We start from the raw sequence: 24281 nt of genomic DNA, 5'->3' as shown, positions 1-24281 counted from the left end.
TAATAATAATCAAGCAAAATATTGATGGTAAGAAATAACTGCAAAAGAGCTATATAGTGAAAGCTGCCTTTTTGCAGAAATTAATATGATCATTGTTTCAAAATCCAAACTCATACGAGCAACTCACATTTGGATCCTGAGGAAGAAGTCCCACTTGAGGTGGATCGTGATGTTCCTTTCATGGAGAAAACCCCTTTGCCTCTGCGAGTTGTTGTCACAGCCACACGAGGACGCTTCAATGGTATCACTGCACGAGGTGGTGGGGGGACACGTCCATGATAATCAAACAACCTAGAAAAAATGAAGTCAGCCGGACTCCATAAAACCTTCTGTGATTTCATGTCATGGAAGCCCTGTCAATTAAATTTTCAAGTTATCTTTGAGAAAATTAACCTTTGAAATCTAATCACTTTATATCATAGTCAAATTAGATTTCAAGGACCTATGCACATTAAGTGCCCCATTCAGAGTTTAGTCACAGTCCAGTGCATAGCTCAGTTTTTGCATCATTGAAATGAGAGAGGATGCTTTATGGGACTCTGTTATTTGGAGCACGGAAAATCTATAACCTGCTTTCTGCAGATTCAAATCATTTCACTGTACACAACTAACAGCAGTACATTTTATTGTAGTGACAGTTAGGCTCCTGTTAGGCTCCTTTATTGTATGCATGACTTGAATTCTACTTTTCTATCTATCTGCTATTCTTATAGATAGAAAAATAAATAAACTTTTCTGAAACCAGACATCATCACAAAGAAATATCCTGCACATTGTAAAATATCCAGTAGTTTCTATTGAGGGAACTGTATATCCTATAGAATTGACAGAAAAGAGGGCCCATCACATCCTCTCTTTACTGAATAACAAGTTGATGTACAATCACTGAAATGCTAAAGCATGATTAATAAAATAGGAGGTTAGCCTTGTTCAAACCAAACTACTGTATATATTCAGAGAATTGTAACTACAGTCACAAGAAGATAAAGAAAAAAAAAAGAAGTGTTCCCAAACAGAATGCCCCAGTCTTAGAAAGCAGTTATCAACAGCGGATGATTAACCTGCATAGAAGAAAATAAAGACAACGGGAAAAGTAATCAAAAGTTAGGTATACTAAAATGTAAAAACCCTTGGCTCTAAAAAAAAAACAGATTAGAAGAAAGTTAAGAAAATTAAGACTTGGAGTTCTAAGACCGAAATAGAGGGACAAGCAACATTATCTGGAAATATCTTGTGTTCTGCTCACATGCTATTGCAACTACTAATTATGTAAATTTGTAACTGCATGTTGATTTTTTACAACTCTAACCACTGTTTCCCAGCTGGGTGGATAGAAATATATTTGAAAATAGAGACACAAGAAACAGTAATTAACTGCCACAGTCAAACAACACACTGATCAGGAAGCAGGATCAAACTTAAGTCTTCTAGCCCATTTTCTGGCAAGTAAACACCTAACATTTAAATCCTGGAATCCTTCCAGTTGTCTGTACCATAATCTGATAAACAATATAAACAGGGCCTCTCCATTTCTTTAGCTGTTTACAACATATACCATAAAGATCCCATCACTCACATTAAATTTGAATTCCATCACTTTGAATGTGCTGTTTGAATAAGCAGTTCCTAACTATTATAAGCATAACTAAAAATTATGTATAATTAAGAACACAAAATATACATTTTTTAAATTTCACAGAAATCTTATGGTTTGCTGTCACTCTTATCCTTTATTACATTGGATCATGTGCAGGTTGGTCACAGTCTCTCATGTGACATTACTGAAACAAAATATTTCAGAAAAACTCTAAGTTATAAAGCAGTAGATCATTATGCAATGATTTGTCCAAAGGTGATTTTTCTTTCTAGTTGTTACCAATTCATATTGGTATGAAGTTGTACATACTTCAGTGATGTGCTTTCTATAAAAAGGTGCTGCCTTTTACTAGCTTTGAAATATGTTGTCTAATCTCCTCATGCTTGTAACGTGAGAAATGATTAACAGAAATCTTCAGTCCTGGAAGGGGTGGGTCTAGAGGAAAGATGAGGAAGGAATCTTTATTAGCAATTGTCACGACAGCATAAGGAGTAATGGTTTTTAACTGAGAAAGGGTAGATTTACATTAGGTACAAGGAAGAAATTCTTTACTATGAGGGAGGTGAAGCTCAGAGAAGATGTGGATGTCTCATCTCCTCTCCGGAGGTATTCAAGACTGGATTGGAGGGGGCCTGGGGCAACCTGATCTGGTGGAGAGTAGGACCCCAAAGCTTATTAGAGATCTGGAGCATCTCTCTTATGAGGAAAAGTTTTGAGACTTGGGACTGTTCAGGCAGGAGAAAAGAAGACAGAGAGGATCTCATCACTGTTTATTGTTATGTGAAGCACAGGAGTCAAGTGGACATGGCCAGATTCCGTTCAGTAGTTAGCAACAACAGAACAAGAGGGCAATGGGCACGAACTGCAACACAGGAAGTTCCATATGAACATGAGGAAGAGCTTCTTTAGTGAGGACGATGGAGCACACAGGAACAGGTTGCCCAGAGAGGTCACAAAGTGTCTTTCTCTGGAAATATTCAAAACTTATCTGGACAAGTTCCTGTGTGATCTGCTGTACAGAATCTGCCCCCATGTTCTGTGATTCTGTGAAGGTGTCCCTGCCTATGGCAGAGGGGTTGGAACTAGATAATCTTTAAGATCCCTTTCAATTCAAACCATTCTATGATTCCATGATTCAGTCATAAAATGACACTTTGCTCCTATAATCACCAAAACGCAGATAAAGTGCATTTTCTCTTCCCTCCTTCTAAATTGTGCAGTACTGATCTTGTCAGTCTGCCTTCGTAAAGATTTTATTTCATGAAAGAAACTAGTTTTGCCACACTTTTCTGACCCTATAATTGCTTTAGTCAAGATAAGACAGGTGTATTCAATCTGAATAACTCAGAAGAATTTGGAAAACTAATGATATTAAAAAGCAATAAATTCAGAAAGTTAAAATTAAAAAGCAAGAAAAGTTCAGAAATTCAAAAAATCACGAATAAATTTCATTTATATTTCCTGTATATTGATCTGAGTGATAGTTGTGTTAATGCACTGAATTCTCTGTGAGTGTTTCATGCCTGTCACATAAGACTTCTCATCTTCCATGCCCCTTTACCTTGAATCTTACAGAGACATTTAACCTCCTAAACTTTTCATGTCATCATCAGCATTTCCAGTCCTGGAAGGTGAATCTTATATTTGAGTTTTCTAGCATTAAAATGATGCTTTCTTAATCATGAAGGATTTCTAACTCAGAAAACTATACTATTAAATACATTTATGAGTACTTTTCTCTGTCAGTAGTTTTTCATAGTAAGACAGTGACAAACCTAGACTACCTCAGCAGCACTTAATAACCTATAAATATTTCTTCTGATGTGGAAATTCATTAGTTCATTAGAGTGACCTGCAATGTACAGAAATAGTGAAAAAGCCTAAGGACTAATAATTTTCATGTTCAGGTGGTATAAATCAGAAAGAGCACTGTGTGGTTGATGGCTTTAATCCATATGTTTATAGCAGAACATGAGCCAGCAGTGTGCCCAGGTGGCCAAGAAGGCCAATGGCATCCTGGCTTGTATCAGAAATAGTGTAGCCAGCAGGAACAGGGAAGTAATTATCCCCCTGTACTCAGCACTGGTGAGGCTGCACCTTGAGTACTGTGTCCAGTTTTGGATGTTGTGTTGAGGGACATGGTTTAGCGGGAACCATTGGTGAAGGGAGAATGGTTGGACTGGATGATCCTGTGGGTCTTTTCCAACCTTAGTGATTCTATGATAGCTCACTGTTTTTTAGCTTTATCCAAGGTAAGCATGTTCACATATATGAAGAAACAAATAAAGCAGCTTGAATTGAATAAATCCCAGGAAAAACAAACAAACAAAAAAACCCACAGAGACATTGTTTCTTTATACTCTCCCTACAGTGTTTCTGAGCAGAAATGTACATACACATGAAAAAACTCAATTTCAGGGTATAAGCCACTAATCTGCTGTTGCCTGCTGTTATAATGTAAAAGAAATCTCAGAATAGAGGTTGGTAGAACAATGTAGAATTCTCATCTGACTCACTTGGCCTGTACTACACTGGGCTAGTGCATGGGTCACTCTGAAAATAATACCTGCTTATATATTTATTTCCAAGGGATATACAGTACAATAGATACAAAGAGCAAAATAACATCACTTGATAGCACACATCCTCAGCTACAAAACACTAACTTTCAACATAGTCACTACCATTAGTTATGCATTTTTGCCACCAATGAACAAGAGTCTGCATGCTATGCTCCCATAAAATCTGGATGGCTGTCCAGAACATGGCTTGTCTTTCACATCACTGTCGCCATTTTTTTCTGCATGGGAGAATTCAGCTCCACATCTTTGCCTCTTATGCACTTGCATGCCAAGTGCCATTTTATCAGACTTCTCCTCTGCTGCTATGTGTTACATGGCAACAACATGTAATGGAATATTAGCAAGAATTTGGTGATATGACAGTAGAGGCTGAAATATCTCCCTTTGATGTTGCAGGCCAACATGACAAAATAAGAGGCATTACTTTCAGAGCAGCTCTCACATAATGAAGAAATACATTATAGCTGGATCAGGAGTTGGTTATCTGTGGCCTTCCATATTAACCATGTGTTTTGGTGATTCTTCTATATTCACAGTCATGGAATCACAGCGTCATAGAATGGCTTGGGTTAGATGGGACCTTAAAGATCACACAGCTCCTACTCCCCTGCCATAGGCAGGTTTGCTGTCCATCAAATCAGGCTGCCCAGGGTCCCATCCAACCCGGCCTTGAACTCCTCCACAGCCGGGGCATCCACAACCTCTCTGGATAATCTGTTGCAATGCCTAATCCCACTCTGAGTAAAAAAATTATTTATAACATCTAACCTAAATCTCCCCTCTTTTAGTTTAAAGCCGTTCATGCTTATCCTATCATCCCTACCAGACTGTGTAAAAACTCACTTCCCTTTCTCCTTGTAAGCTCCCCTCAAGTACTAAAAGGCCACAATGAGATCTCCCCGAAGCATCTCTTCTCTAAGCTGAAGAAGCACAACTCCATCAGTGTATTTTCATTGGAGAGGTGCTCCAGCCCTTTGATCATCTTTGTGGGCCTCCTCTGGAACTGCTCCAACAGCCCCACGTCCCTCTTGTACTGTGGTGTCCCCAAAATTGGACACAGTACTTCAGATGAGGCCTAAAGAGGGCAGGGTAGAGGGGGACAATCCCCTTCCCCTCCCCCTCTCTTCTAGCCATCTCTCTTTTGATATAGCCCAGGATATTTTTGGTCGTTCTGGGCTGCAAGTGCACACTGCTGGATCATGTCCAGCTTTTTGTCCACCACAACCCCCAAGTCCTTCTCTGAGGGGCTGCTCACAATGAGTTCTCATTGTTCCTCATATATGGGATAGCCCTGACCAAAGTGAAACACCTTGTTCTTGGCCTTGTTAAACTTCATTAGATTCCTGTGCGCCCATTTTTTGAGCCTGTCCAGGTCCCTCTGGATGGCATTCCTTCTGTTGTATCAACTTCACCACTCATCCAAATGAATAGCTTAAAATTTCCACAGCAGTGGGGTAGGCTGTGTGAAGTCTCCAGTTGCTCAGGTATCCTCACTGCTTTTCCTGCTACACATGTTGTTCAACTTTTGTGACTTCCCTTAAGGTCCTTCTAGACTTCTAAACATTATTGGAAGACAAAAACATATTTCAGGAGACAGTCTATATCGTTTCATACCCTTGGTTTAAAGAAGACGACACAAATATCAATACTGAAGAATATTTCAGCCATTGTATGTTCCAGAGAAAGTAAGCCTAGAAAAACTCTGTAGAAAGAAATACTGAGCAATTGAGCTACCATTAAGTTTTTCAGCAAAGAAAATGCCCCAGTAGCTCACAGAGAAGGGTAATACGAAAAACAGCTGTTTAATGAGCAAACATTCGGTGATAATCTTCTCTGTTTGTGATATATTCAAATAACCTACTTCAAATACACAATAGAAATGATGAAATGAATAATATGCAAAAATCAAAACAGACCTGCTTACCCAATGTGATTACTTTATAAACAAACAGTAGAAATTGTGTAAAATATACAAAAATATAACCACACGTACCGATTGTAGAAATCATCCCTGTAGTAATCATAATCAAAGACATAACCACTGTGGAAAAAAAAACAACAGAGAAACAAGAATGTACAGGCTTCTAGAAAAAATACACATTGATCAAAACATTTCCGTTAATGTTAGCTTACTCTCATGTTTCAAGCCAGTTTTCAGAGTCCCTTCACTTCTTTTCCTTAACCATATATTATACATGATGTTTGCCAAAGCTGCCGTCAGTTGTTAGTAAATTTGGAAATGTGAAGTCTAGGGCAAGTAGAACACTGAAAACAGTTGACAGTACACGTAGAAAGGATTTAACACACCACACTGCTCTGTAATTAGAGAATCATTATGGTGTAATACCCCAAGTGATCAAATGAAGTGAGCACTCTAATACTGAAACTCTCTTCTCCGTGGGGCTGATAAAAATTAGTGGCCTAGGAAGACTGTTAAATGCAAAAAAAGATTGGTAAATGAGTGAGTAGTGGAGGACTGAAATTAGACAATGAATTAATGAAAAATGTTAGAATGGTTGGATTGTTGATTTTTGAATTCACCAGATCTTTTACCACAAACAGAAAAGGAAAAATAATTAAGAAAATGAATGGTGTAAGTAATAATGTTAGAGATAATTTTTCTCTCAGGTTCAAAAGAAAACATGCATACATACAGAAATAAATATAGGTAGGAGATTGCAAATGATTAGAAGAATACTATTTTATGAGTTGTCAATTGTGAAATAAATCCTTCTTTGTTCTTCTTGTGCTTGCATTCTATTAGCCACTTTCTCCCTTCATGGCAAAGAAATAGCACAGAAGTACATCTGAAGCATCCAAAGAGAGAGCCAAAAATAAATGTTCTGCACTCAAAATTTGCTTTGTCTGACTAGGAGCAGAAACTGTAAGTTTTTTTACTTACCTTACTAGTGCAATTATTAAGGAATAAAAGACATGAAAAAAAGAAAGTATCACCAAAAAAAAAGTATAAAATTTAAATAAGAAAGATAGAAAGGAGAGAGGAAGAATAAAGGAAGAACATTCAATGAAAATGAAGGTGAAAAGCTTAATGAAGTTTGTCTTCAGATAGAAGGGTATTCTGGACTACTTCTGCTCTCCAACAAATTTTTAGTGCACAGTTTGTAGTATAGGTCAAGAATTCTTGAATTCCTTGGGTTTGTTCTCCCTCATCCCATAAAATATTTTTTCTATCTTCTTACCTTTGCTAAGTCTCAGAGGCCCACTTCTTAAAAAGGAAAAAAAATAAAATAGAGTTGGCAGACAAATTACCTTCTTAACCATTTCATCCAGCAGTTTTAATTTTGAGGGCTTGCCATTTGCTGTATCTGCAACTTGCAAAAACAGCCACCAAAGGAACCGAAGGTTAGGAGGCAATTTCCACCTCCACCTTGGATAAAAGTACCCAAGCCCCTAGCGATCAGAGAAGCCATGCCATCTACCCATGTAATGCTGGACCAGTATTGAAAATCATGGGACGCACCAGGTGAAAAATCCAGCTGTTGTCCTACTGTTAAATTATTTGAGAAACCAAAGCCCTACACACATTTTATATGAAAGACTCACTAAATAAAACAGACCTGGGAGACTAGAACCAAGAAAAAAAACGAAGCATCTGGTTAAGGAAGAAAAACAACACTAAATAGTACTATTTAGACCCTATATAGCAATCATATTTCTGTATTCCACCTTCATGCAACTCTAGTAAATTTTTCTCACACAACAGCTGTTATTTTGTCTTTCACTAAATAGCCAATCTACATGAAACTAAGAGATAGTAAAGCTATTATTTTATTTACAGTTATCCACAGCTTGCTAATGGCTTTATTTAGCTGCATGATTAATAGCTGCAATAATCCTGCACTTAATATTCAGTTTGTGTTTTTAAGTTGAAGAGGACAGACAATTTGAAGAAAAAAATTCAATTTAAAAGGCCTGTCACAAGAAACCTTTCACCTGGAGTGACATTAATTTAATTTACACGAAGATGAAATAAATTCAGTTTTTCAAGGTTAAAGACCATGAAGCCAATGAATGATAATTCACTTTAATCCAGCTGGTGTAAGGATGAAGGGCAGCTCAGCTCAGGACCTAGCATGTACTTTGAGAAGCAAGTCTGTGTTACTTGAGGCAAGACCCCCCAGGACAGAGTAAGACTGGACCACCACTGGACTTTTGAAGTACGTAATTCTTCATACTCAGAAGGCCACGACAGAAGTCTCAAAACCATTCCTGCAAACGGTGATGCTGGAAGGGCACAGGAGGGAGGGAGATCTCAGGCAGAGCTCTGAACATGTCAGGTCCATAGGACAGAGAGGACTGACCAGTTGGAAAAAGTTCACAAGCTCCTCAGATGAGAGTAGGCAGAGAAGGCTTTGGATGCTGTTGTGGGAAAGTGCAAGAAAGAGCTTCTGGTGTGATAACAAATGCTTCCTCTCCCTCCTTACCTCCTACTCACACTCCACCACTGTATAAATGAGGAGGTCCTCTCACACAGTATTCCTCAAGTACAGTATTCTTATACTGAAAAATGTGATTTAGCACATTTAATTTTTTAATTTAGCAAAAAATCTAGGATTATCTCTTTTGAGAGAAGTAGCTTTGCACATCAGTCAGCCACTAAGAAGTTCATTTTCTTTGTTCTGTTCACTGTTTGGGTAACTTCTGCCTTGAAAATGAACCACTTTGTATCCCTTCAGCTTTACCAGTGACAATTTCAACCCACCATTCTCCATGTGGTCTAATGTTGTCTTTGAGACCAGAAAAAAAAAAGCAGCACATATTGCAGCCTGATTATCTCATGGCAACGCGATTCATGAATTATTGTAAACTTCTGAATTGTTTATATCAGTTACCTTTTAAAATATTCCATTGCTTTGCAAACATCTGATACTGTTATTACGGCAGCCCAGAAACACATTGCTCATCAAAATTCATTATCTGATAAAAGTTCTAAAGTCTGCAAAAATATGAGGAACATCACCCTTATGTTGTTATGTTTTTATATTTTCACCAGGACAACCCTCAGCAGTTTTCATCAAGTGTTTTACAGCAGAAGCTATCTAAATGACTTTGATACAGATGTTGCCTCTAACTTGAAAGGGAAGGTGCTTTGTGTTTTCATATGGTTTAGTTCTGCAACATCCATTGCTACTGAGATAAGTAAATACTGGTTTTCTGAATGTTTCACAACAGTCAGACTCTGAAGTGAGCATACCCAAGGCTTCAACTGCAAACAACATCCAATTCAACTGCAAATATTATCCAATTCATTCATCCTGTCCATCTATCTGCCAAAGAATTACTGACCTTATGGCTGGGATATGAAATGTAAACACACTGTGGCTTTTAACAGTGTGACCTGTTAGCACAATTGACAAGCTAACAAGAGTTGATTTGCTTCCTTTTCTAATCCTAGCATTTTAGGTGAAATCTTCACAACTCAAGGGCATCCCTTCTAATTGAATCCCATATCCTGCAACATGGGTGCTGGGGACTGTAGCAGGAGGTGGGGAAGGAATCTCTTCTTTCCCCACAGGCTATTCAGGATCTCTCTGCATTGACAAAGGGCGTTTCTGTGCAGGAGTGCTGTTCATAAGAGCAGTAAATAGCCAGTTCTGCATACAAAATGACTCATATCTGAGACCATTGGCAAAGATGTGGTATCAGCTAATTTGCCCTTGTACAAAAAGCAGAGACTGAGACCTCTCAACAAAGCAAGAGGTTCACCTTTTCCCCTTTCTCATCACTTAGTATCCTTTAAGAAAGATGGCCAAATTCAAGATTTCATCATGGAGATAAGACATTTACTCTTCCATGCTATCTATTAAAATGACAGAATAGCACTATAGAACCTTACCTGTTTTTGTCCCTTACAGAATAAGACAGGTAGAGGAGCATGGGTGTAAAGTGTTGAGAAACTTCATCATGGTTCCTTTTTTGTCCCCATGATCAGGGTCTATTTCTCCCTCTCTGAAACTTATTCTGCAGTTGCAGCAGCACAGGCAATGCAGCAGCAGCACAACTACAACACTGAACTCCTGGGGATAAGTGTCCTTTGCTTCAACAGTTGGGTTAACAGCCCATGGATGCAAGACATCATGTGAGATCCTTAAAGGTCTGGGGTTTTATAAGAGCAATTGCTAGTGCTCTTGGTTGTGAAGCAGTTGTACTGCATGCGTATTGTAAAGGCTGTGATCCAGAGATGATGACAAGAGGCAAAATGGATGACCTAGAAGACAAAATCTCTTCTGCTTTTCAAAACAACCTCATTTTTTTTTCATTTATTTTATTGTAAAGTGGCATGATGATGTTTCACTTGTAACAATAGACTAAAGACATTACACTGTGAATGTGATTAGTGTAGCTCTGTCTACAACCATGATTGTTCACACTTCTAAATCCAAGGGACAGACAGAAGCTTTGGTCAGTGCTGCAGTATAGAAAGCAGAAAATTAGCACAGATAATCACTGGCACTGAGATCAAGGTGACTGCAGGGCTCTTAACCTCTTGGGAATTATTCCTTAGCAACCCATTAACATGTGTCACAGAGGATGCGAGAAATCACTCATGCAGTGTAGAATACCAAACATTCAGAAAGTCTGAGGCAGAGAAAGGTTTAAAGGAGCCTGTGAACTGGAGGAGTCAGCAGCTTCAGAATGACACTAGACAGGTAGATCATTACCCACAGATATGCACACTTCTGCAGCATTAGCAAGAAACCTGTCTACATGATGCTGCTATTAAAGTGGAAGGCAGTAAGGCACACTGATGCACACACTAAGGCAAAGAAAACTTAACAGAAACACATAATATTGGTAAGAAAAAGCCATAGCTCTGTTTTCTGACCAAGTATCAAGGAGACAATCTTGTACAAGTTGTCTCTTTTAGATTAATTTTACTTAAATACTTGTCTTACTTTAAATTTAATGCGCCTGAAGAAGAAAGACCCCAAAGATCAGATTTTCAGATCTATAATACTGTTCGCATTCAGTTTCCCTATGCACATCAGCAATTGCAGTCAAACGAATTGTGCTTCTCATCTCCAAAATAATCCTCTGGATGTTTTTATGTATTTATTTATGTGATGATATTGTATATTGAAAATATACTGGCACCATATAGCCTCTTGAATACTGCGCTGTATGCCCACACAAAAGTTTTTCAAGCTAATGGTCACACTGTTTCAATTTACTTTGCTCCAAACACCAGTTAGTACAACTTCATTGAAGTTTCTCTCATTTTAGTAGAGTTAATGCAGCAAAACAAGAAGAACTTTTGTTATTTTCATGGAAACAAGAAATTCTGTTGTGCATCTGAGTCACCGTTAGCTAATATCACTATTTTTCCCCACATGTACAGAGATATATTTGTAAATCATAAATGTTGACAAACCAGACATAATGCATCTTAATTCAATTGACAGCACTATCACCATTTATACTGTCAATTGCTTCTCTGTTGTCAGTACTGGATAAAAATATTAAATACAAAAGCAATATTCTCTTAATCAAATTCTTTTTAGAAAGCACATATCAATGTAATGGTTGAAGCTAGTGCTCCTGTCTCTTGTAAAATCATTTCTCTTGTCATGTAAAAAGAGTACTAGAAATTGCTTCTGTCGAGTGCAAAAAAGAATCAGTCTAAACTGACGTGATATTAAAAAATATAGAGAGATGAGAGGAGCATAACTAGATGATCTGGGGAATAAGCACTGGCAAGTTTCCCTGTAAGAAATTAATCAGATGGCAATGACTTCCATGAGCTAATAAAAAAACAGCAGAGTCTTTGGATACTTTTCAGCGGATGGTTACCTGTACTCCCCGAAGACAAGAATTAAATTGGTGCTAATTAACATGTTAATTGATAAACTCACCACCAGTTTCCAAAGCTAGGGGAATGTGTGGGATGAATTCTATCTTTAATTTAGAAATGATTGAATTTTAATTAAGGATGAAGATTGTGGTAGAAGTGAAAGGACACTTCTCTTTTGCAGTTCAGGCCACGTACTCTGTAGAGAAAGACAACAATCTCCACAGTCTACTTGTTGCTGGTATACATTTTACTAAAAGACGAATTTTTGTCAGTGATTCCTTCAGCAGATATATTCTTGAAGATTTATAGCAAAAAAGGAGGGACAGGGCCAAAGGAGGACAAGAAATTATAGAAAAGTATTTTGGACTCACTTCCATATTGAGGTTATGAGGGCAAATAGGAATGGTTAGAAACAAAAAAAGTACCTCCTAAATCCCTAATCTCTCATCTCAAACTGTCACGATTGTACATAACCTACTGTTTGCTCTTATGACGATTATTAACTTATGTTAACAAAACATTTACAAAAGTATTATTCTGATTGTGTTCAGTTAAAAAGGGCAAGGTAACATTTTTGTATGTTTTCCATTTATTTATCTATTCTCCATGAAATGGAGAAGTATGGAATCAGATATTAATAATACGGAAAAGAGTATGATACTGTAAATGGAGACATTTTTTCATCAAAACTGAGAAGCTTTTGGGAAATCTCTGTCCAAAGATACGTTTTGGTTTTGCCCAAATATGACAGGTACAGATAAAATAGTTTGACTGACATACAGTATTCCATTTCCAGTACCCATTAAACAATCTTTCTGCAAGCACTCAGCAAAATCTGAAATATGATTAGTCTGTATTACTATTATTATTATTTTCACCTTACACATACTTTGGGCTCATCCTCTCTCCTCCAGACTATTTACCAGTGAAATGTATACTGGGGAAACTGCTGAACTTATTCTCCAACCTGAACTTGAGACAAAACTTGGGTAAATATTCAAAACTATTTATGGACAGTCAGATAATTTGGTCACTTAGATATTTCCCTGTAAAGGATTAAACAAAGCTTGTGTAGTACATGATAGAAAAGACATTAAGATTAATATTCAGACTCTGGGGAATCATCTAATCTGGGAGTGATTTGTGGCAGCCAAATGGGTGTGAACGATACAGGACTTTCACAGTAAAATTTAGCCCAAACAGTTTTCTGTACAGCTAAGCATCAGAATTGCTCCCCAAAACAACTACTTGCAGCTACAGGGAAAGACCACACTTAACATTGTTAGCCTGATGATATTTAGAAACAAAATAATACATTGTGAGCTTTCTATGGAAAGCACAAATAAATCTACTTAATGTCTCCCTGTCCTTTCTGCTCGTGCTGTTAAACTATTTTCTGTCATCTAAACTAATACCCAATTACTTATGTTTCTCATAGGAACATATTATACTAAGGTAATGAAAAAGCTTTCCAGTGTGAAGTGGCCTACCATTTCCCAAGGTGCCCTTTAATTGCACAGATTGACTAGGAAATTCTTGATATCCATATGGTAGAGTAATGAGTCCCACCTCTTAAAAATGCATTTCAGATTCAGTGTATTCAAGGTACTACTGTCAGACCAAGCACAAGTGATTGATTATCCAATTTATTAGCAATATTGTATACACTGCACGAGTATGGTGTGACAAATACAGAAGACTGTCATTGACAGGTGTAGGAATAAGTGATGGGTTTAGGCTTTGAAGTGTTCCTACAGCATTTCACTGAACAGCAGATTGATAAATTAAGATCACATTGGTAGCATTGGAGCTGAAAGACTAACTGCTTAAGATTACAAAAACAGGTCTCTGGAAACTTTATGTACTCTCCAGAGAAGTAGTCTTAGAAGCACTGAATGAAACAGAAAGGCACAGTTCACAAAAGATTAATCAATTTCAATATGACAGTGTCAGAGTTTATGTAAAGAAAAAGTGCTTCTAGAAAATTGTAACACTTTTATTTCTCCTCTCTCCCCTTCTCAAACTGTAAATACTTAAATTTTGTTTTGCACTCATACAAAAAGTTTACAGATGTAGTGCCTTTTTTTTTTTAATTGAATAACTCAAGGTTTAGCTTTGAACTGTCAAAACAGAGATAGAATTGTCACTGAGAACAGCATGTGAAGACAAAGACATATTGCTTTTTTTTTTTTTTTATTGAAGAGTGCACTGTAAGTAAAGTTACAAGGTAAGTGGAAATACCAGACTGTGCATCTGAGAAAGCATTCTTGTACTCCTGACCTGTTGTGCAGTAATTTTCATGGTAATTGGTTGTGGGAAATGTGTATGATAAAAAGGATATTCCTTAACTGAGCATCAGGTTAGACTCAATTCCAGCTGTTACAAAGATGAGTGGAAGGGCAGCTGTGCATCTGATTGTATGTTCTGCTTTCATCTGGAACAGTGTTGACTTTCTCTGTAGTGTTCAGTACAATGTTGTGTTTTGGCTTTAGTAGAAAAACCAGTGCTGGTTAACCATAGAATCATAGAAACACCAAGGTTGGAAAAGACCCACAGGATCACCTAGTGCAACCACACACCCATCACCAATAGTTCTCACTAAACCATATACATCAACACAACATCCAAATGTTTCTTGAACACCTCCAGGGTTGGTGACTCCACCACCTCTCTGGGCAGCCCATTCCAGTGCCTGACCACCCTTTCAGAGTAGTAGTATTTCCTAACCTCCAGTATGAACCTTCTCTGGCACAGGTTGAAGCCATTCATGTTACAATCCCATATCGCAGAGCCATTCCCTCTAGTCCTATCACTAGTTACACGAGAGAAGACACCGACCCCCAGCTCACTACAACCTCCCTTCAGGTAGTTATAGAGAGCAATAAGGTCTCCCCTGAGCCTCCTCTTCCCCAGACTGAACAAGCCCAGCTCTTCCAGCCATTCTTCATAAGGCCTGTGCTCCAGACCCCTCACCAGCTTTGTTGCCCTCCTCTGGACACGCTCCAGGGCCTCGATGTCTTTCTTACAGTGAGGGGCCAAAACTGGACACAGTACTCGAGGTGCGGCCTCACCAGTGCTGAGTACAGGGGGACAATGACTTCCCTGTTCCTGCTGGCCACACTATTTCTGATACAAGCCGGGATGCCATTGGCCTTCTTGGCCACCTGGGCACACTGCCAGCTCATGTTCAGTCTAGCATCAATCAATACCACCAGACCCATTTCCTCTACACAGTCTTCCAGCCACTCTGCCCCAAGCCTTTAGCATTGCTTGGAGTTATTGTGGCCAAAGTGCAGGTAACGCTGATATTTTAGTTGTTGCTGAGCAGTGCTGTGCAGAGCCAAAAAAGTTTGTGTCTCATACTGGGACAAAAAGGAGGGAGGACACAGAACCAGGACAGCTGACCAAAACTGGCCAAAGAGGTAATCCATACCATATTACATCATGAATAAAGCACGCCGAGTTGGGCAGGGGGCAGTCACTGCTCAGGGACTGGATGGACATCAATTGCAGGTAGTTTGCAATTGCATTGTGCATCATTTGTTTTGTGAGTGTGTGTATGTATGTGTATATATATATATATATATACACACACACACACACACATACATACACACACAAATATATATTAGTTTTACTAATTTTACTATTTTACTATTATTTTTCCTCTCCTGTCATAGTAAATAGTTTTTATTTCAGCCCATGAGTTCTACTATAACCCCCCCTCCCCCACCCCCCATTCTCTCCACAAACCCTCTGGGAAAGGAGAATGAGTGGAAGGTTGTGTGCTGTCAGGTTGCATGCTCACTTAAATCATAGCACACAATACTTTATATTGTCTAGTCCAGTGCTAACTCGACAGACTATACTTCCCTTGGTTTCTGACAAATCCATGCCTATTAATGCTTCAGTGTTCTGGAAAGGCACGTCTGTTCACTTTCCATATACACAGAGAAAAAAGAACACCAAGATTTCTTTTCTGTAAGTGAATAAATAAGTCTGAGACTAAGTAAATTCTAAAATAGCAGGATAGAGACTATTTGATTCACATAAGGAAGTTCAAATTTCTCCACTCTCAATTCCCTCACAGTTAATCCATAATCAAGTTGCAGAAATTAAAGGATCAGATATAATTCTTTATCTTAAATACACATATGGAATTTTTCCAATTTATCCCTTCTCACAAGGGAGAGAGCTTTCTTGTCCCAGGTGACTCACTGAGGTGCAACATACGGTATAACAGCCCTGATGACTTCCATCATGGTATTAGTATTGCCATTACCATATGCAATTTTTGACATGTACTAGAACACCTGACTTCTTGTTACATAGATATGACTGAAGTATGACTCATTTAGTTGAAAACTTTCTACTTTTTTTCAATCTGCTAAGAGACATAGCTTGAGTTTAGTCAAAAGACCTTATTCCTCTTAGACAAATCTATATGTTTTTTTTGCATGTTCTAACCTCTCGGCTGATTTCGGAGGCTGGCCCCTTAGCCTTTACAACTTGCCTTAGGCAAGCTCAGACACCTCCTGCAATTGAATTGGGCTGTCTGCAACAGGCAAGAACAAAGGCTCTGCATCTACGTTGTTTTAGGGAAAACATCTAATCTGGAACACCTTTCCATCTTAGGGAGGGATCTTTCTAAAGTTTTCAGACACAACTGGTATAACAATAGGGGACAGATGATATAGATGCCATTAACCAGTTTTCAATCTCTCAAGAAAGACAGCAGCTACAATTTGGTAATAAAGAAAGAATAGCTTACCCTTTCTGAGAGTCCAGACTTGTTAGAAACTCCTGAAGGAGATGACCTCCAAGCAGACAAGCTTCACTTTTGGCTGCCAGCCCTTAAATGAGCTTAGGGAGGGATGAAGCCAGGGTTCACCTATTCTGGTCACACAGCTTGCAGCTGTGCTCCCAAGGTTGGCTATACCCCTTCACTAGGTGCTTAATCACTGGTTCAAGCCATGACCTAATGGTTCCCATACAATTGGGCTCCTGCCTTTCTGGGTATGTAGTGAAGGTAATCTATGTGTTCTTCTGCTTTACTCTGACTGGTTTTCTTCTTTATGATGACTTCCATGCTGTAAGAGCTTCTACTGTGGGATTTACAATAAGGGTACATGACAATATGGGATATTCATCATTTACTTACTTCCTCATTCAAAAGTTTGAGGTGAACATATCTGATTTTGAATTTAGGTTACAATTTTGTTTTCAGGTTTAACCGTTTTTTTCCAGCTCTAAGCTCCTTAAAATAGGATAGTCACACTTTGCAAATAATGTTTCTGACACACTTTGGTAGCATGACTGAAGTTAACTTAGTGATTTACAGCCTTACTGTTACTTTTAAAAACAAAAACAAAAAAAAATTATGGAGATATGTGATCATATCCCTGTATTCTCCATTCCACTCCCTGGATATTACAGCAGAATTCTTGAAGTAATTTGGCTTCAAGGAAACAGTTGCATAGATTTACATTTTAGGACTAGAGGGAATGGCTTCAACCTGCGCCAGGGAAGATTCAGACTGGACGTTAGGAAATACTACTTCTCTGAAAGGGTGGTCAGGCACTGGAATGGGCTGCCCAGAGAGGTGGTGGAGTCACCGATCCTGGTGGTGTTCAAAGAGCATTTGGATGTTGTGTTGATGGACATGGTTTAGCGAGAACCATTAGTGATGTGTGAATGGTTGGACTGGGTGATCCTGAGGGTCTTTTCCAACCTTAGTGATTCTATGATTCTATGATTTTGGAAACTTATGATTGGAGCAGTAGGCAAGTTTTATTAGCTCATTATTGTCTGTTAGGAGTGTAACATTTGTGTCTGCACAAGACATCACATTCAATGACCATAACATGAGAATTTAGAATGAATTCTAATCCAGCTTGAGTAGAATATACACAAATTCTTCTTTAGTCTTATCAACCTTCACAAAAGTGATTCTATGCATATAGAAATTAAAAATGAGACTCTCATTTAAAATACATTAATCACCTCTAAGGTACAGTAATTATCTTAGCTCCTAGACTATTGCTTGTACATCCATTTTTTTTTCCTTTCCATAAAGGTTAATTTCATAACATTTCAGAAGGTAAGGAGACCACTTCACAAAAGAGGTTTTATGTTTCTATTATTGTGAAGTTTTATGTTTCTATTATTGCCATTTTCTTTCCCGTTATCATGTGGTCACTGTCCCTAAGTTGAGTGGCTCTAACTGTCAGATTAGGGTTGTGCTTGCACCAGTATGCATCAGTGCTAGTAAACATTTAGAGAAAGTTTCATTTTGAGCGTTTTATCACTCTGAAATATACATTAGAAGATAACAATACAAACAAATCTTAGGCTATTTTGGTTTTACACAGTTTATTGAATTAAGCTGCCATAACAATTTAGTCATCAGAATTGCCTCAAGCATCTCTTCCCAAAACATAGGACTGTGAAGGAATTGAAACTGTTAACATCTCTATCTCCTCCTTCTTGTTCTTGTGAGACTCCTCTCACACAATTTTTGCCTTCTCCCAGCAAAAACACATTACCATTATTCACCCTTATATGACTTGCATGACTGGAATGTTATTTTTCTATGAATGCTCTACACAGCAAGACAGTTTTATAGCCTATAAAATATCAGCCAGAACATGAAATACAACTAACTACTGACATATAGACAAGGTCTGCTTGAAACCAAATGGTATTTGATGCCAGGTTTAAAGTGTAATCATGATTAATATGTGTGTGTGTGTGTGTATGTGAATAAAAAGATTTCTTTTGCAAAGAAACAAAGTCTTTTTCAATACCTCTCAAGTACTTCCACAACTGTATGAGAACACTTTGGCACAGCAGTGCTATAAAAGTTGCACTAACAACCTACAGTTTTGCCTCACTAATTTCTCTGCCTCAGAATATATAATTTGCATATCCTGGTGTACCTCATTGACTCCAAAAAAAGGACAGCTCTGCGGGAAGGATTATGTTACTTGAGAAATGCTTCGCATTTCCTCTTGTGTGTATTGATTTTAATTTCCATAAGAGTGTTCACTATTTTCAAGTAGTCAACAAATATTTCATAGGAAAAATGTGGTCTGAAAATTGGTAATCTTTCATTTTGACTACTTGGTGTTCAGAGTGTTCCTGAAAATCCATCAGTATTTTCTGTCCCTTGATTTAGGTGGCAATAGAATAAATGAGGACATATCCAGTAGGTAAATTATTCAGTTCACAAATGATTGCTTTTGATAAAATTTGCAATTTAATATGATTTAGAAGTACTTTCTAGTGTCTATCTGGTTGGTTATGAAAATATTTTACACAATTACTATGGGACAATAGCTGATTCAGCCACACAACCTTACCCATGAGAGGGCTCCTAGACCTAGGTGTGAATTCAGAAAAGGTGCTTTTTGTATGCCATTAGTGGCAACTGAAAAGAAAAAAAGTCAGTAACTCTAGAATCATAGAATTGTTTGAGTTGGAGGGACGATAAAGATCACCTGGTCCAACTCCCCTGTAATGAACAGGGACACCTACAGCTCCATCATGTTGCTCAGAGCCCCGGCCAGCCTGACCTTTAATGTCTCCAGGAACAAGGCATCCACCACCTCCCTGGGCAACCTGTTCCAGTGCTTTCCCACCCTTATCATGAAAAAACATTTTTTCTCATATCCAGTCTAACTCTCTCCTATTTTAGTTTAAAACCATTTCCCTTTGTCCTATCACAACAGAAAAACAACTTCAAAACCATTAACTCCAGATTGGTGGGAAATGGATGTATGGTTTTTAAATTAAAAAAGATGTTTTAGTATTATCTACATAATCACCACCATGGCAACATAAATTACCACTTTCTGGTCATACATGTCAGTTCTTCTCTGACTTTTCTACTTCAAATTTAAGGCAGTCACCTCAGCACTGAATTTTACTGCGATATGGGATTGTAATGAAATTTTTTATTTTTATATTTTTATTGACCAAGACTGATCTTCACATGAATTTGGAACCAAAACTGAAGACTTTTCTAGCAAAAGTGATTAATTAAAAGTCTTAGCAATAAATACCTCAGCACAGTTATGTTAAGACACAATATAACATAACTTTTATTTATTTACTGTATACAACGGCAGTAGAATTCTTACAGCCTGTGCGTGCTAATGGGAAAACATGTGGTTGATATCAACAGATCTGCATTTTGGTCCAAAGAATGGTAAGAATTATAAGAAGCCAGCCTGACCTTGTGATAAAAGAATCCCAAAACTAAATGAATAACTGCAAACTGCTTTTGAACTGCACTTTATAGTTGAAACTAAAACAGTAAATAAATAAATAAATAAAAATATAAACCAAAATCAAAACAGCCAAGATCATGTTCCTCATTCTTAAAGCAAAGAGCAATTTAGATGAAGCAGAGGCTACTGAATACGAACCTAAATACTCTAAACATAGTCTTGCTTCTTTTCAAAATATGGTGTGTAAAGACATTGTAGTAATGTAGGTGCAAAGACTTCTGTAAATGATGTCTGATCTGCCTGAATTCTCAGATTAAGCTAAATTTTATCATGATTTATCTTTCAAGCTGAAATTCTGCCTGGTATCAGGACATATTCTAATTTTATTTCAAATGAAGGGTACACTACAGCACACTAATGCATAGTGAACACTGCAATAAGGCAAGATGTGATTTATCATTTCTTAGTATCATACACAAGGCTATTGACAGAATAACACTAAAGAGAACATCTCCTAGCTTGAAGCTTAATAACATTTTAAAAACACTAATAATTAGGAGAGGGAAGTGTGATCTACAGTTTCCTCTGAGTTAGCAATGTTTCTCTCTGAGGTACTTCTTTCTGCACTGCCTCACTAAGGAAGATTCATGCCCTGGAATGGGCCATTCTCCAGATCTCTGAGGAGAAGCAGACGTTAAAAGTATCACTGCATGCTGTCATGCATACAACAGCTCACAAGCCTTTCCTGTCTATTCACAAAGCTGGAAGGCACTTCTAGGAGATGTCTGGTCCAGCCTCCTGTCCAAAGCACAGTGACATCCAGGGCTACACAAGAGCCTTGCCTATCTGAGATTAGAAAACTTCAGTGGATGGAGAGTCTACAACCTTTCTAGATGACATCTTCCATTTCTTCCACCATCATCTCTAGTAATGTAGCTATCTTTACACAACACTTTAATGAAATTGTCAAAGTGCAACACTGATACCTGAGAAATAGGAAGGGATAGTACTATGATAAATAACCCAGACCTCTCCAAACACTAATTTAGTAATCTGTAGGCCAGTGACTACTCTTTGGGCAAAAACAACAACAGTGAGTTTGAAGTAAATAGTGCTGTTTCATACTGAGATTACATAATCAGAAAATATAGTCATCCTTCCATCCTCCATTTTAAGATTTTTGTGTCCCTTTTTGCTTTTGTGTTGTCCTTTCCCCAAGAATTTCCTCTCCATTCTCATGTTCCTCCATTCCTGTTTTCATTTATTTATTTATTTATTCATCCAGAATGCTTCAACCCCCTCACAACCCTTCAGAAGAATTCTCTTATCCATATTTTTTCCCCCTTTAGAAAGGGAAAATGCCATGATACAGTTGAGACTATGCTTATTTAGTATTGAGGTACTAACATTGCTCAACATTAATAAGCTCAATAGGTATTGTTTCTCTAGAAATAGTAATGAAAGGGTATTCTTGAATGACAGAAATAACAGAAACTTAACAAAAGGAAAAGCAAATAGAATAACCAGAAGAGAAAACAGTGATCTCATGCTCTACTGCCTTTCTCAATTATGAACTCCATTGTTACTGATTATTATAGTCAGAGAGGAAAAAAGGAATTTATTAAGGTGCATATTTGTTAAGTTTGTTGCTAATTAAAGTTAATGGAATTAGGAAAATACTTTTTTTTCCCCTCAAAATGTATAATTTCTATATGATATATCTTTCTTTGTGCATGTGAAAATGGAAATACTGTAGAATGAAAAATATCAGGAACACAGAGGAACCAAAAAATAATCATTTAGATTACAGATGAGTAGAAAAATACATAATCTGGGATCTTTAAACACTGAACAATGATACAAAACCACCAAGTGCAGTAAATAGAACAAAATATTATCTGCTACTGTGACTTCGTAATCTATTCCTCTGGGATATCCTCAAGAAAAAACAAACAAACAAACAAACAACTTTTTATACATTTTTAAAACAGTGATAATTCATCTAGTGTTTCAGAGGAAACAAGTATAGAAAAACCTAATCGTTATGGCTTTTGGTAAATTGCTAAAAGATAATTATAGCAACAATTCTGCTTGAATTTGAACAAAACAGGCTTTCAGCATCTTCCATATAAAGATCCCTAGCTTTCCATATAAGCTATTTCCCCTAAATCATTGCTGTCTCTCTGGGGACTACCTCGGCAGTCTCAACACATGTAGAGCCCCTGTAGTCTCCTAACTCCTGCTGATGGCCAAAGTTTAAATGAATTGTCAAGTGTGTGCAGCCCTCCCATGTTTTCCATATAAGTTGAAATCCCGAATACCTAGACTGCATGAGCATGACAGTTAGAAATTATTTTCAGGTTGGCAGCGTTACTGGTTTCACATTAACAGTGCAAAATGATTCCACTATCTCTTCTTTTCCTCTTTTTCACTCCACTGAAGGAAAATAATTTATTAGTTATCTGTCTTCAAAAACCAGATGGGAACAGTAGGAATAGTGTCTGCTCCTTCACTTGGTGCTATCTTATAATCAGAATGAGAAGCATTATTGGTATTTGTTGTACAAGAGCTACAGAATGTGGGTATGTTCTGCTTTGTGCCTTATAGCCTAGTGTCTGAAAAAAAGTCCAGACTCAAATTGAAAGAATCTGCATAATATGGAAGTGGATTGATTAATTCATAACAGTGGGAATTTGGTTTTAACCAGAATTAACTTTGTCAGTTCTTCAGAATAGGATCCCTCAAATAGATGTCTGAGTTCATGACTTTCTACAGATTTTCTGCAAAACATCCTTATTGAAAAGAAACCCTCAAACAGAAATGTGGGAAACAAATTTCAGCTGTTAGATATTTCTCAGAATAATTCTGCAAGAAGAAAATTAAGGAATATTTCTTTATGCATTTTGGAAGTATTTCATAAAGCTCAGCACATCTACATTCCTTCACCTGTTCTAGAAATAATTCTGATTCAAATGGTATTTTGACTAGGCTGTGATTTGAAAATACAAACCCATGACTATTCTGTATTTGCTATAATCATATACTGTCTAGAAATAGGATCTTGGTGAGGAAGGTAGTAGTTCATTCAGAATTGTAGTGGCTTTACTGAGAATGTCAAAAAATGCAGCAATTAGTGCCACTTGTACCTCTCTTTTTTCTTACAAGACAGACAATTATTCATCATGTAATAAATGCATGCAACGCATTAATTTCATATACGGCTCTCTCTGGGCTTTCCTCCTAAAGTTAAAATGTTTATAGCAACCAGTCAATCTTGAAAATAAAAGAAAAAAATCAGATGTTTGTATTGTATTTTCTTAAACATGTACACAAAAGGAGATTGAATCTCAGTTGACAGCCAGATGTATAAAACACATGTATTTTCAAAGCCCATCATGCTGAAGAGCTATTGCCTGCTTACCAAGAAGTAATCTCATTCTCTGCATCAGGTATAGATGAATCTAAGCTCTTAATAGCCTCAGAAAAATCAGCTCTGCTTTTTACTTGCTCTCTTTTTCTCTTCTGAATTCAACAATAGGCAACATACTATTAAATGATACTGAGAAAGAAGACAAACATTTTTTTAAAAGTTTGAAGAACTTACGTGATGAATTTTGTTTTGTTTTTTTTGTTGTTGTTGTTGTTTTTGTTTCTTTTTTTACCACTGCACGTTTTAAATCAAAGATTAGATGCTATTCTAAAAGCTACATACAGTTGCAGCTAGCTGCAAACCACTGATTTAAAAAATCATTACTGTTTGAGTCTGGGTGGCGGAGCACTGACATAGCTTGCTCAGAGGCTGTGAAGTCTCCTCCTTGGAGATCCTTGGACCCTTACCTGGGCATGAACCTGCTCTGGGTGTCCCTGCTGGGAGAGGGGGTGGCTCCTTCTGAGGACCTTGCCAACCTCAGCCGTTACTGATGCACCCATCTCTTGCACAGTGAATGATGGAGCATTGGTGTGGTGGTCACACATTTGTAAGGAGCTAAACTCCACCATGCTGATCTCTCACTTGCTCTCCTCAAAAGGACAAAGGGGAAAATATGATGAAAAATAAA

General features: G+C 37.6%; 1 protein-coding gene across 23 annotated transcripts in view; it reads right to left on the bottom strand.

The window, feature by feature from the left end:
• The window catches only part of RALYL (RALY RNA binding protein-like), a 380415-nt gene that overhangs the window by 33818 nt on the left and 322316 nt on the right, over window positions 1–24281 (bottom strand). For all 23 annotated transcript variants that reach the window (XM_040678004.2, XM_040678012.2, XM_025147092.3 and 20 more), the window contains 2 exons: window positions 6173–6220; window positions 128–291 (listed from right to left, as the gene is read on the bottom strand). In XM_040678004.2, coding sequence (XP_040533938.1) covers window positions 128–291; window positions 6173–6220 — 212 coding nt within the window. The remainder of the gene's footprint in view (window positions 1–127; window positions 292–6172; window positions 6221–24281) is intronic.

The sequence above is a fragment of the Gallus gallus genome, chromosome 2 (assembly GCF_016699485.2).
Source record: "Gallus gallus isolate bGalGal1 chromosome 2, bGalGal1.mat.broiler.GRCg7b, whole genome shotgun sequence".
Taxonomy (NCBI): Eukaryota; Metazoa; Chordata; class Aves; order Galliformes; family Phasianidae; genus Gallus; species Gallus gallus.
The sequence above is the reverse complement of the archived record's forward strand: the minus strand, read 5'-3'. Positions and strand labels throughout refer to the sequence as shown.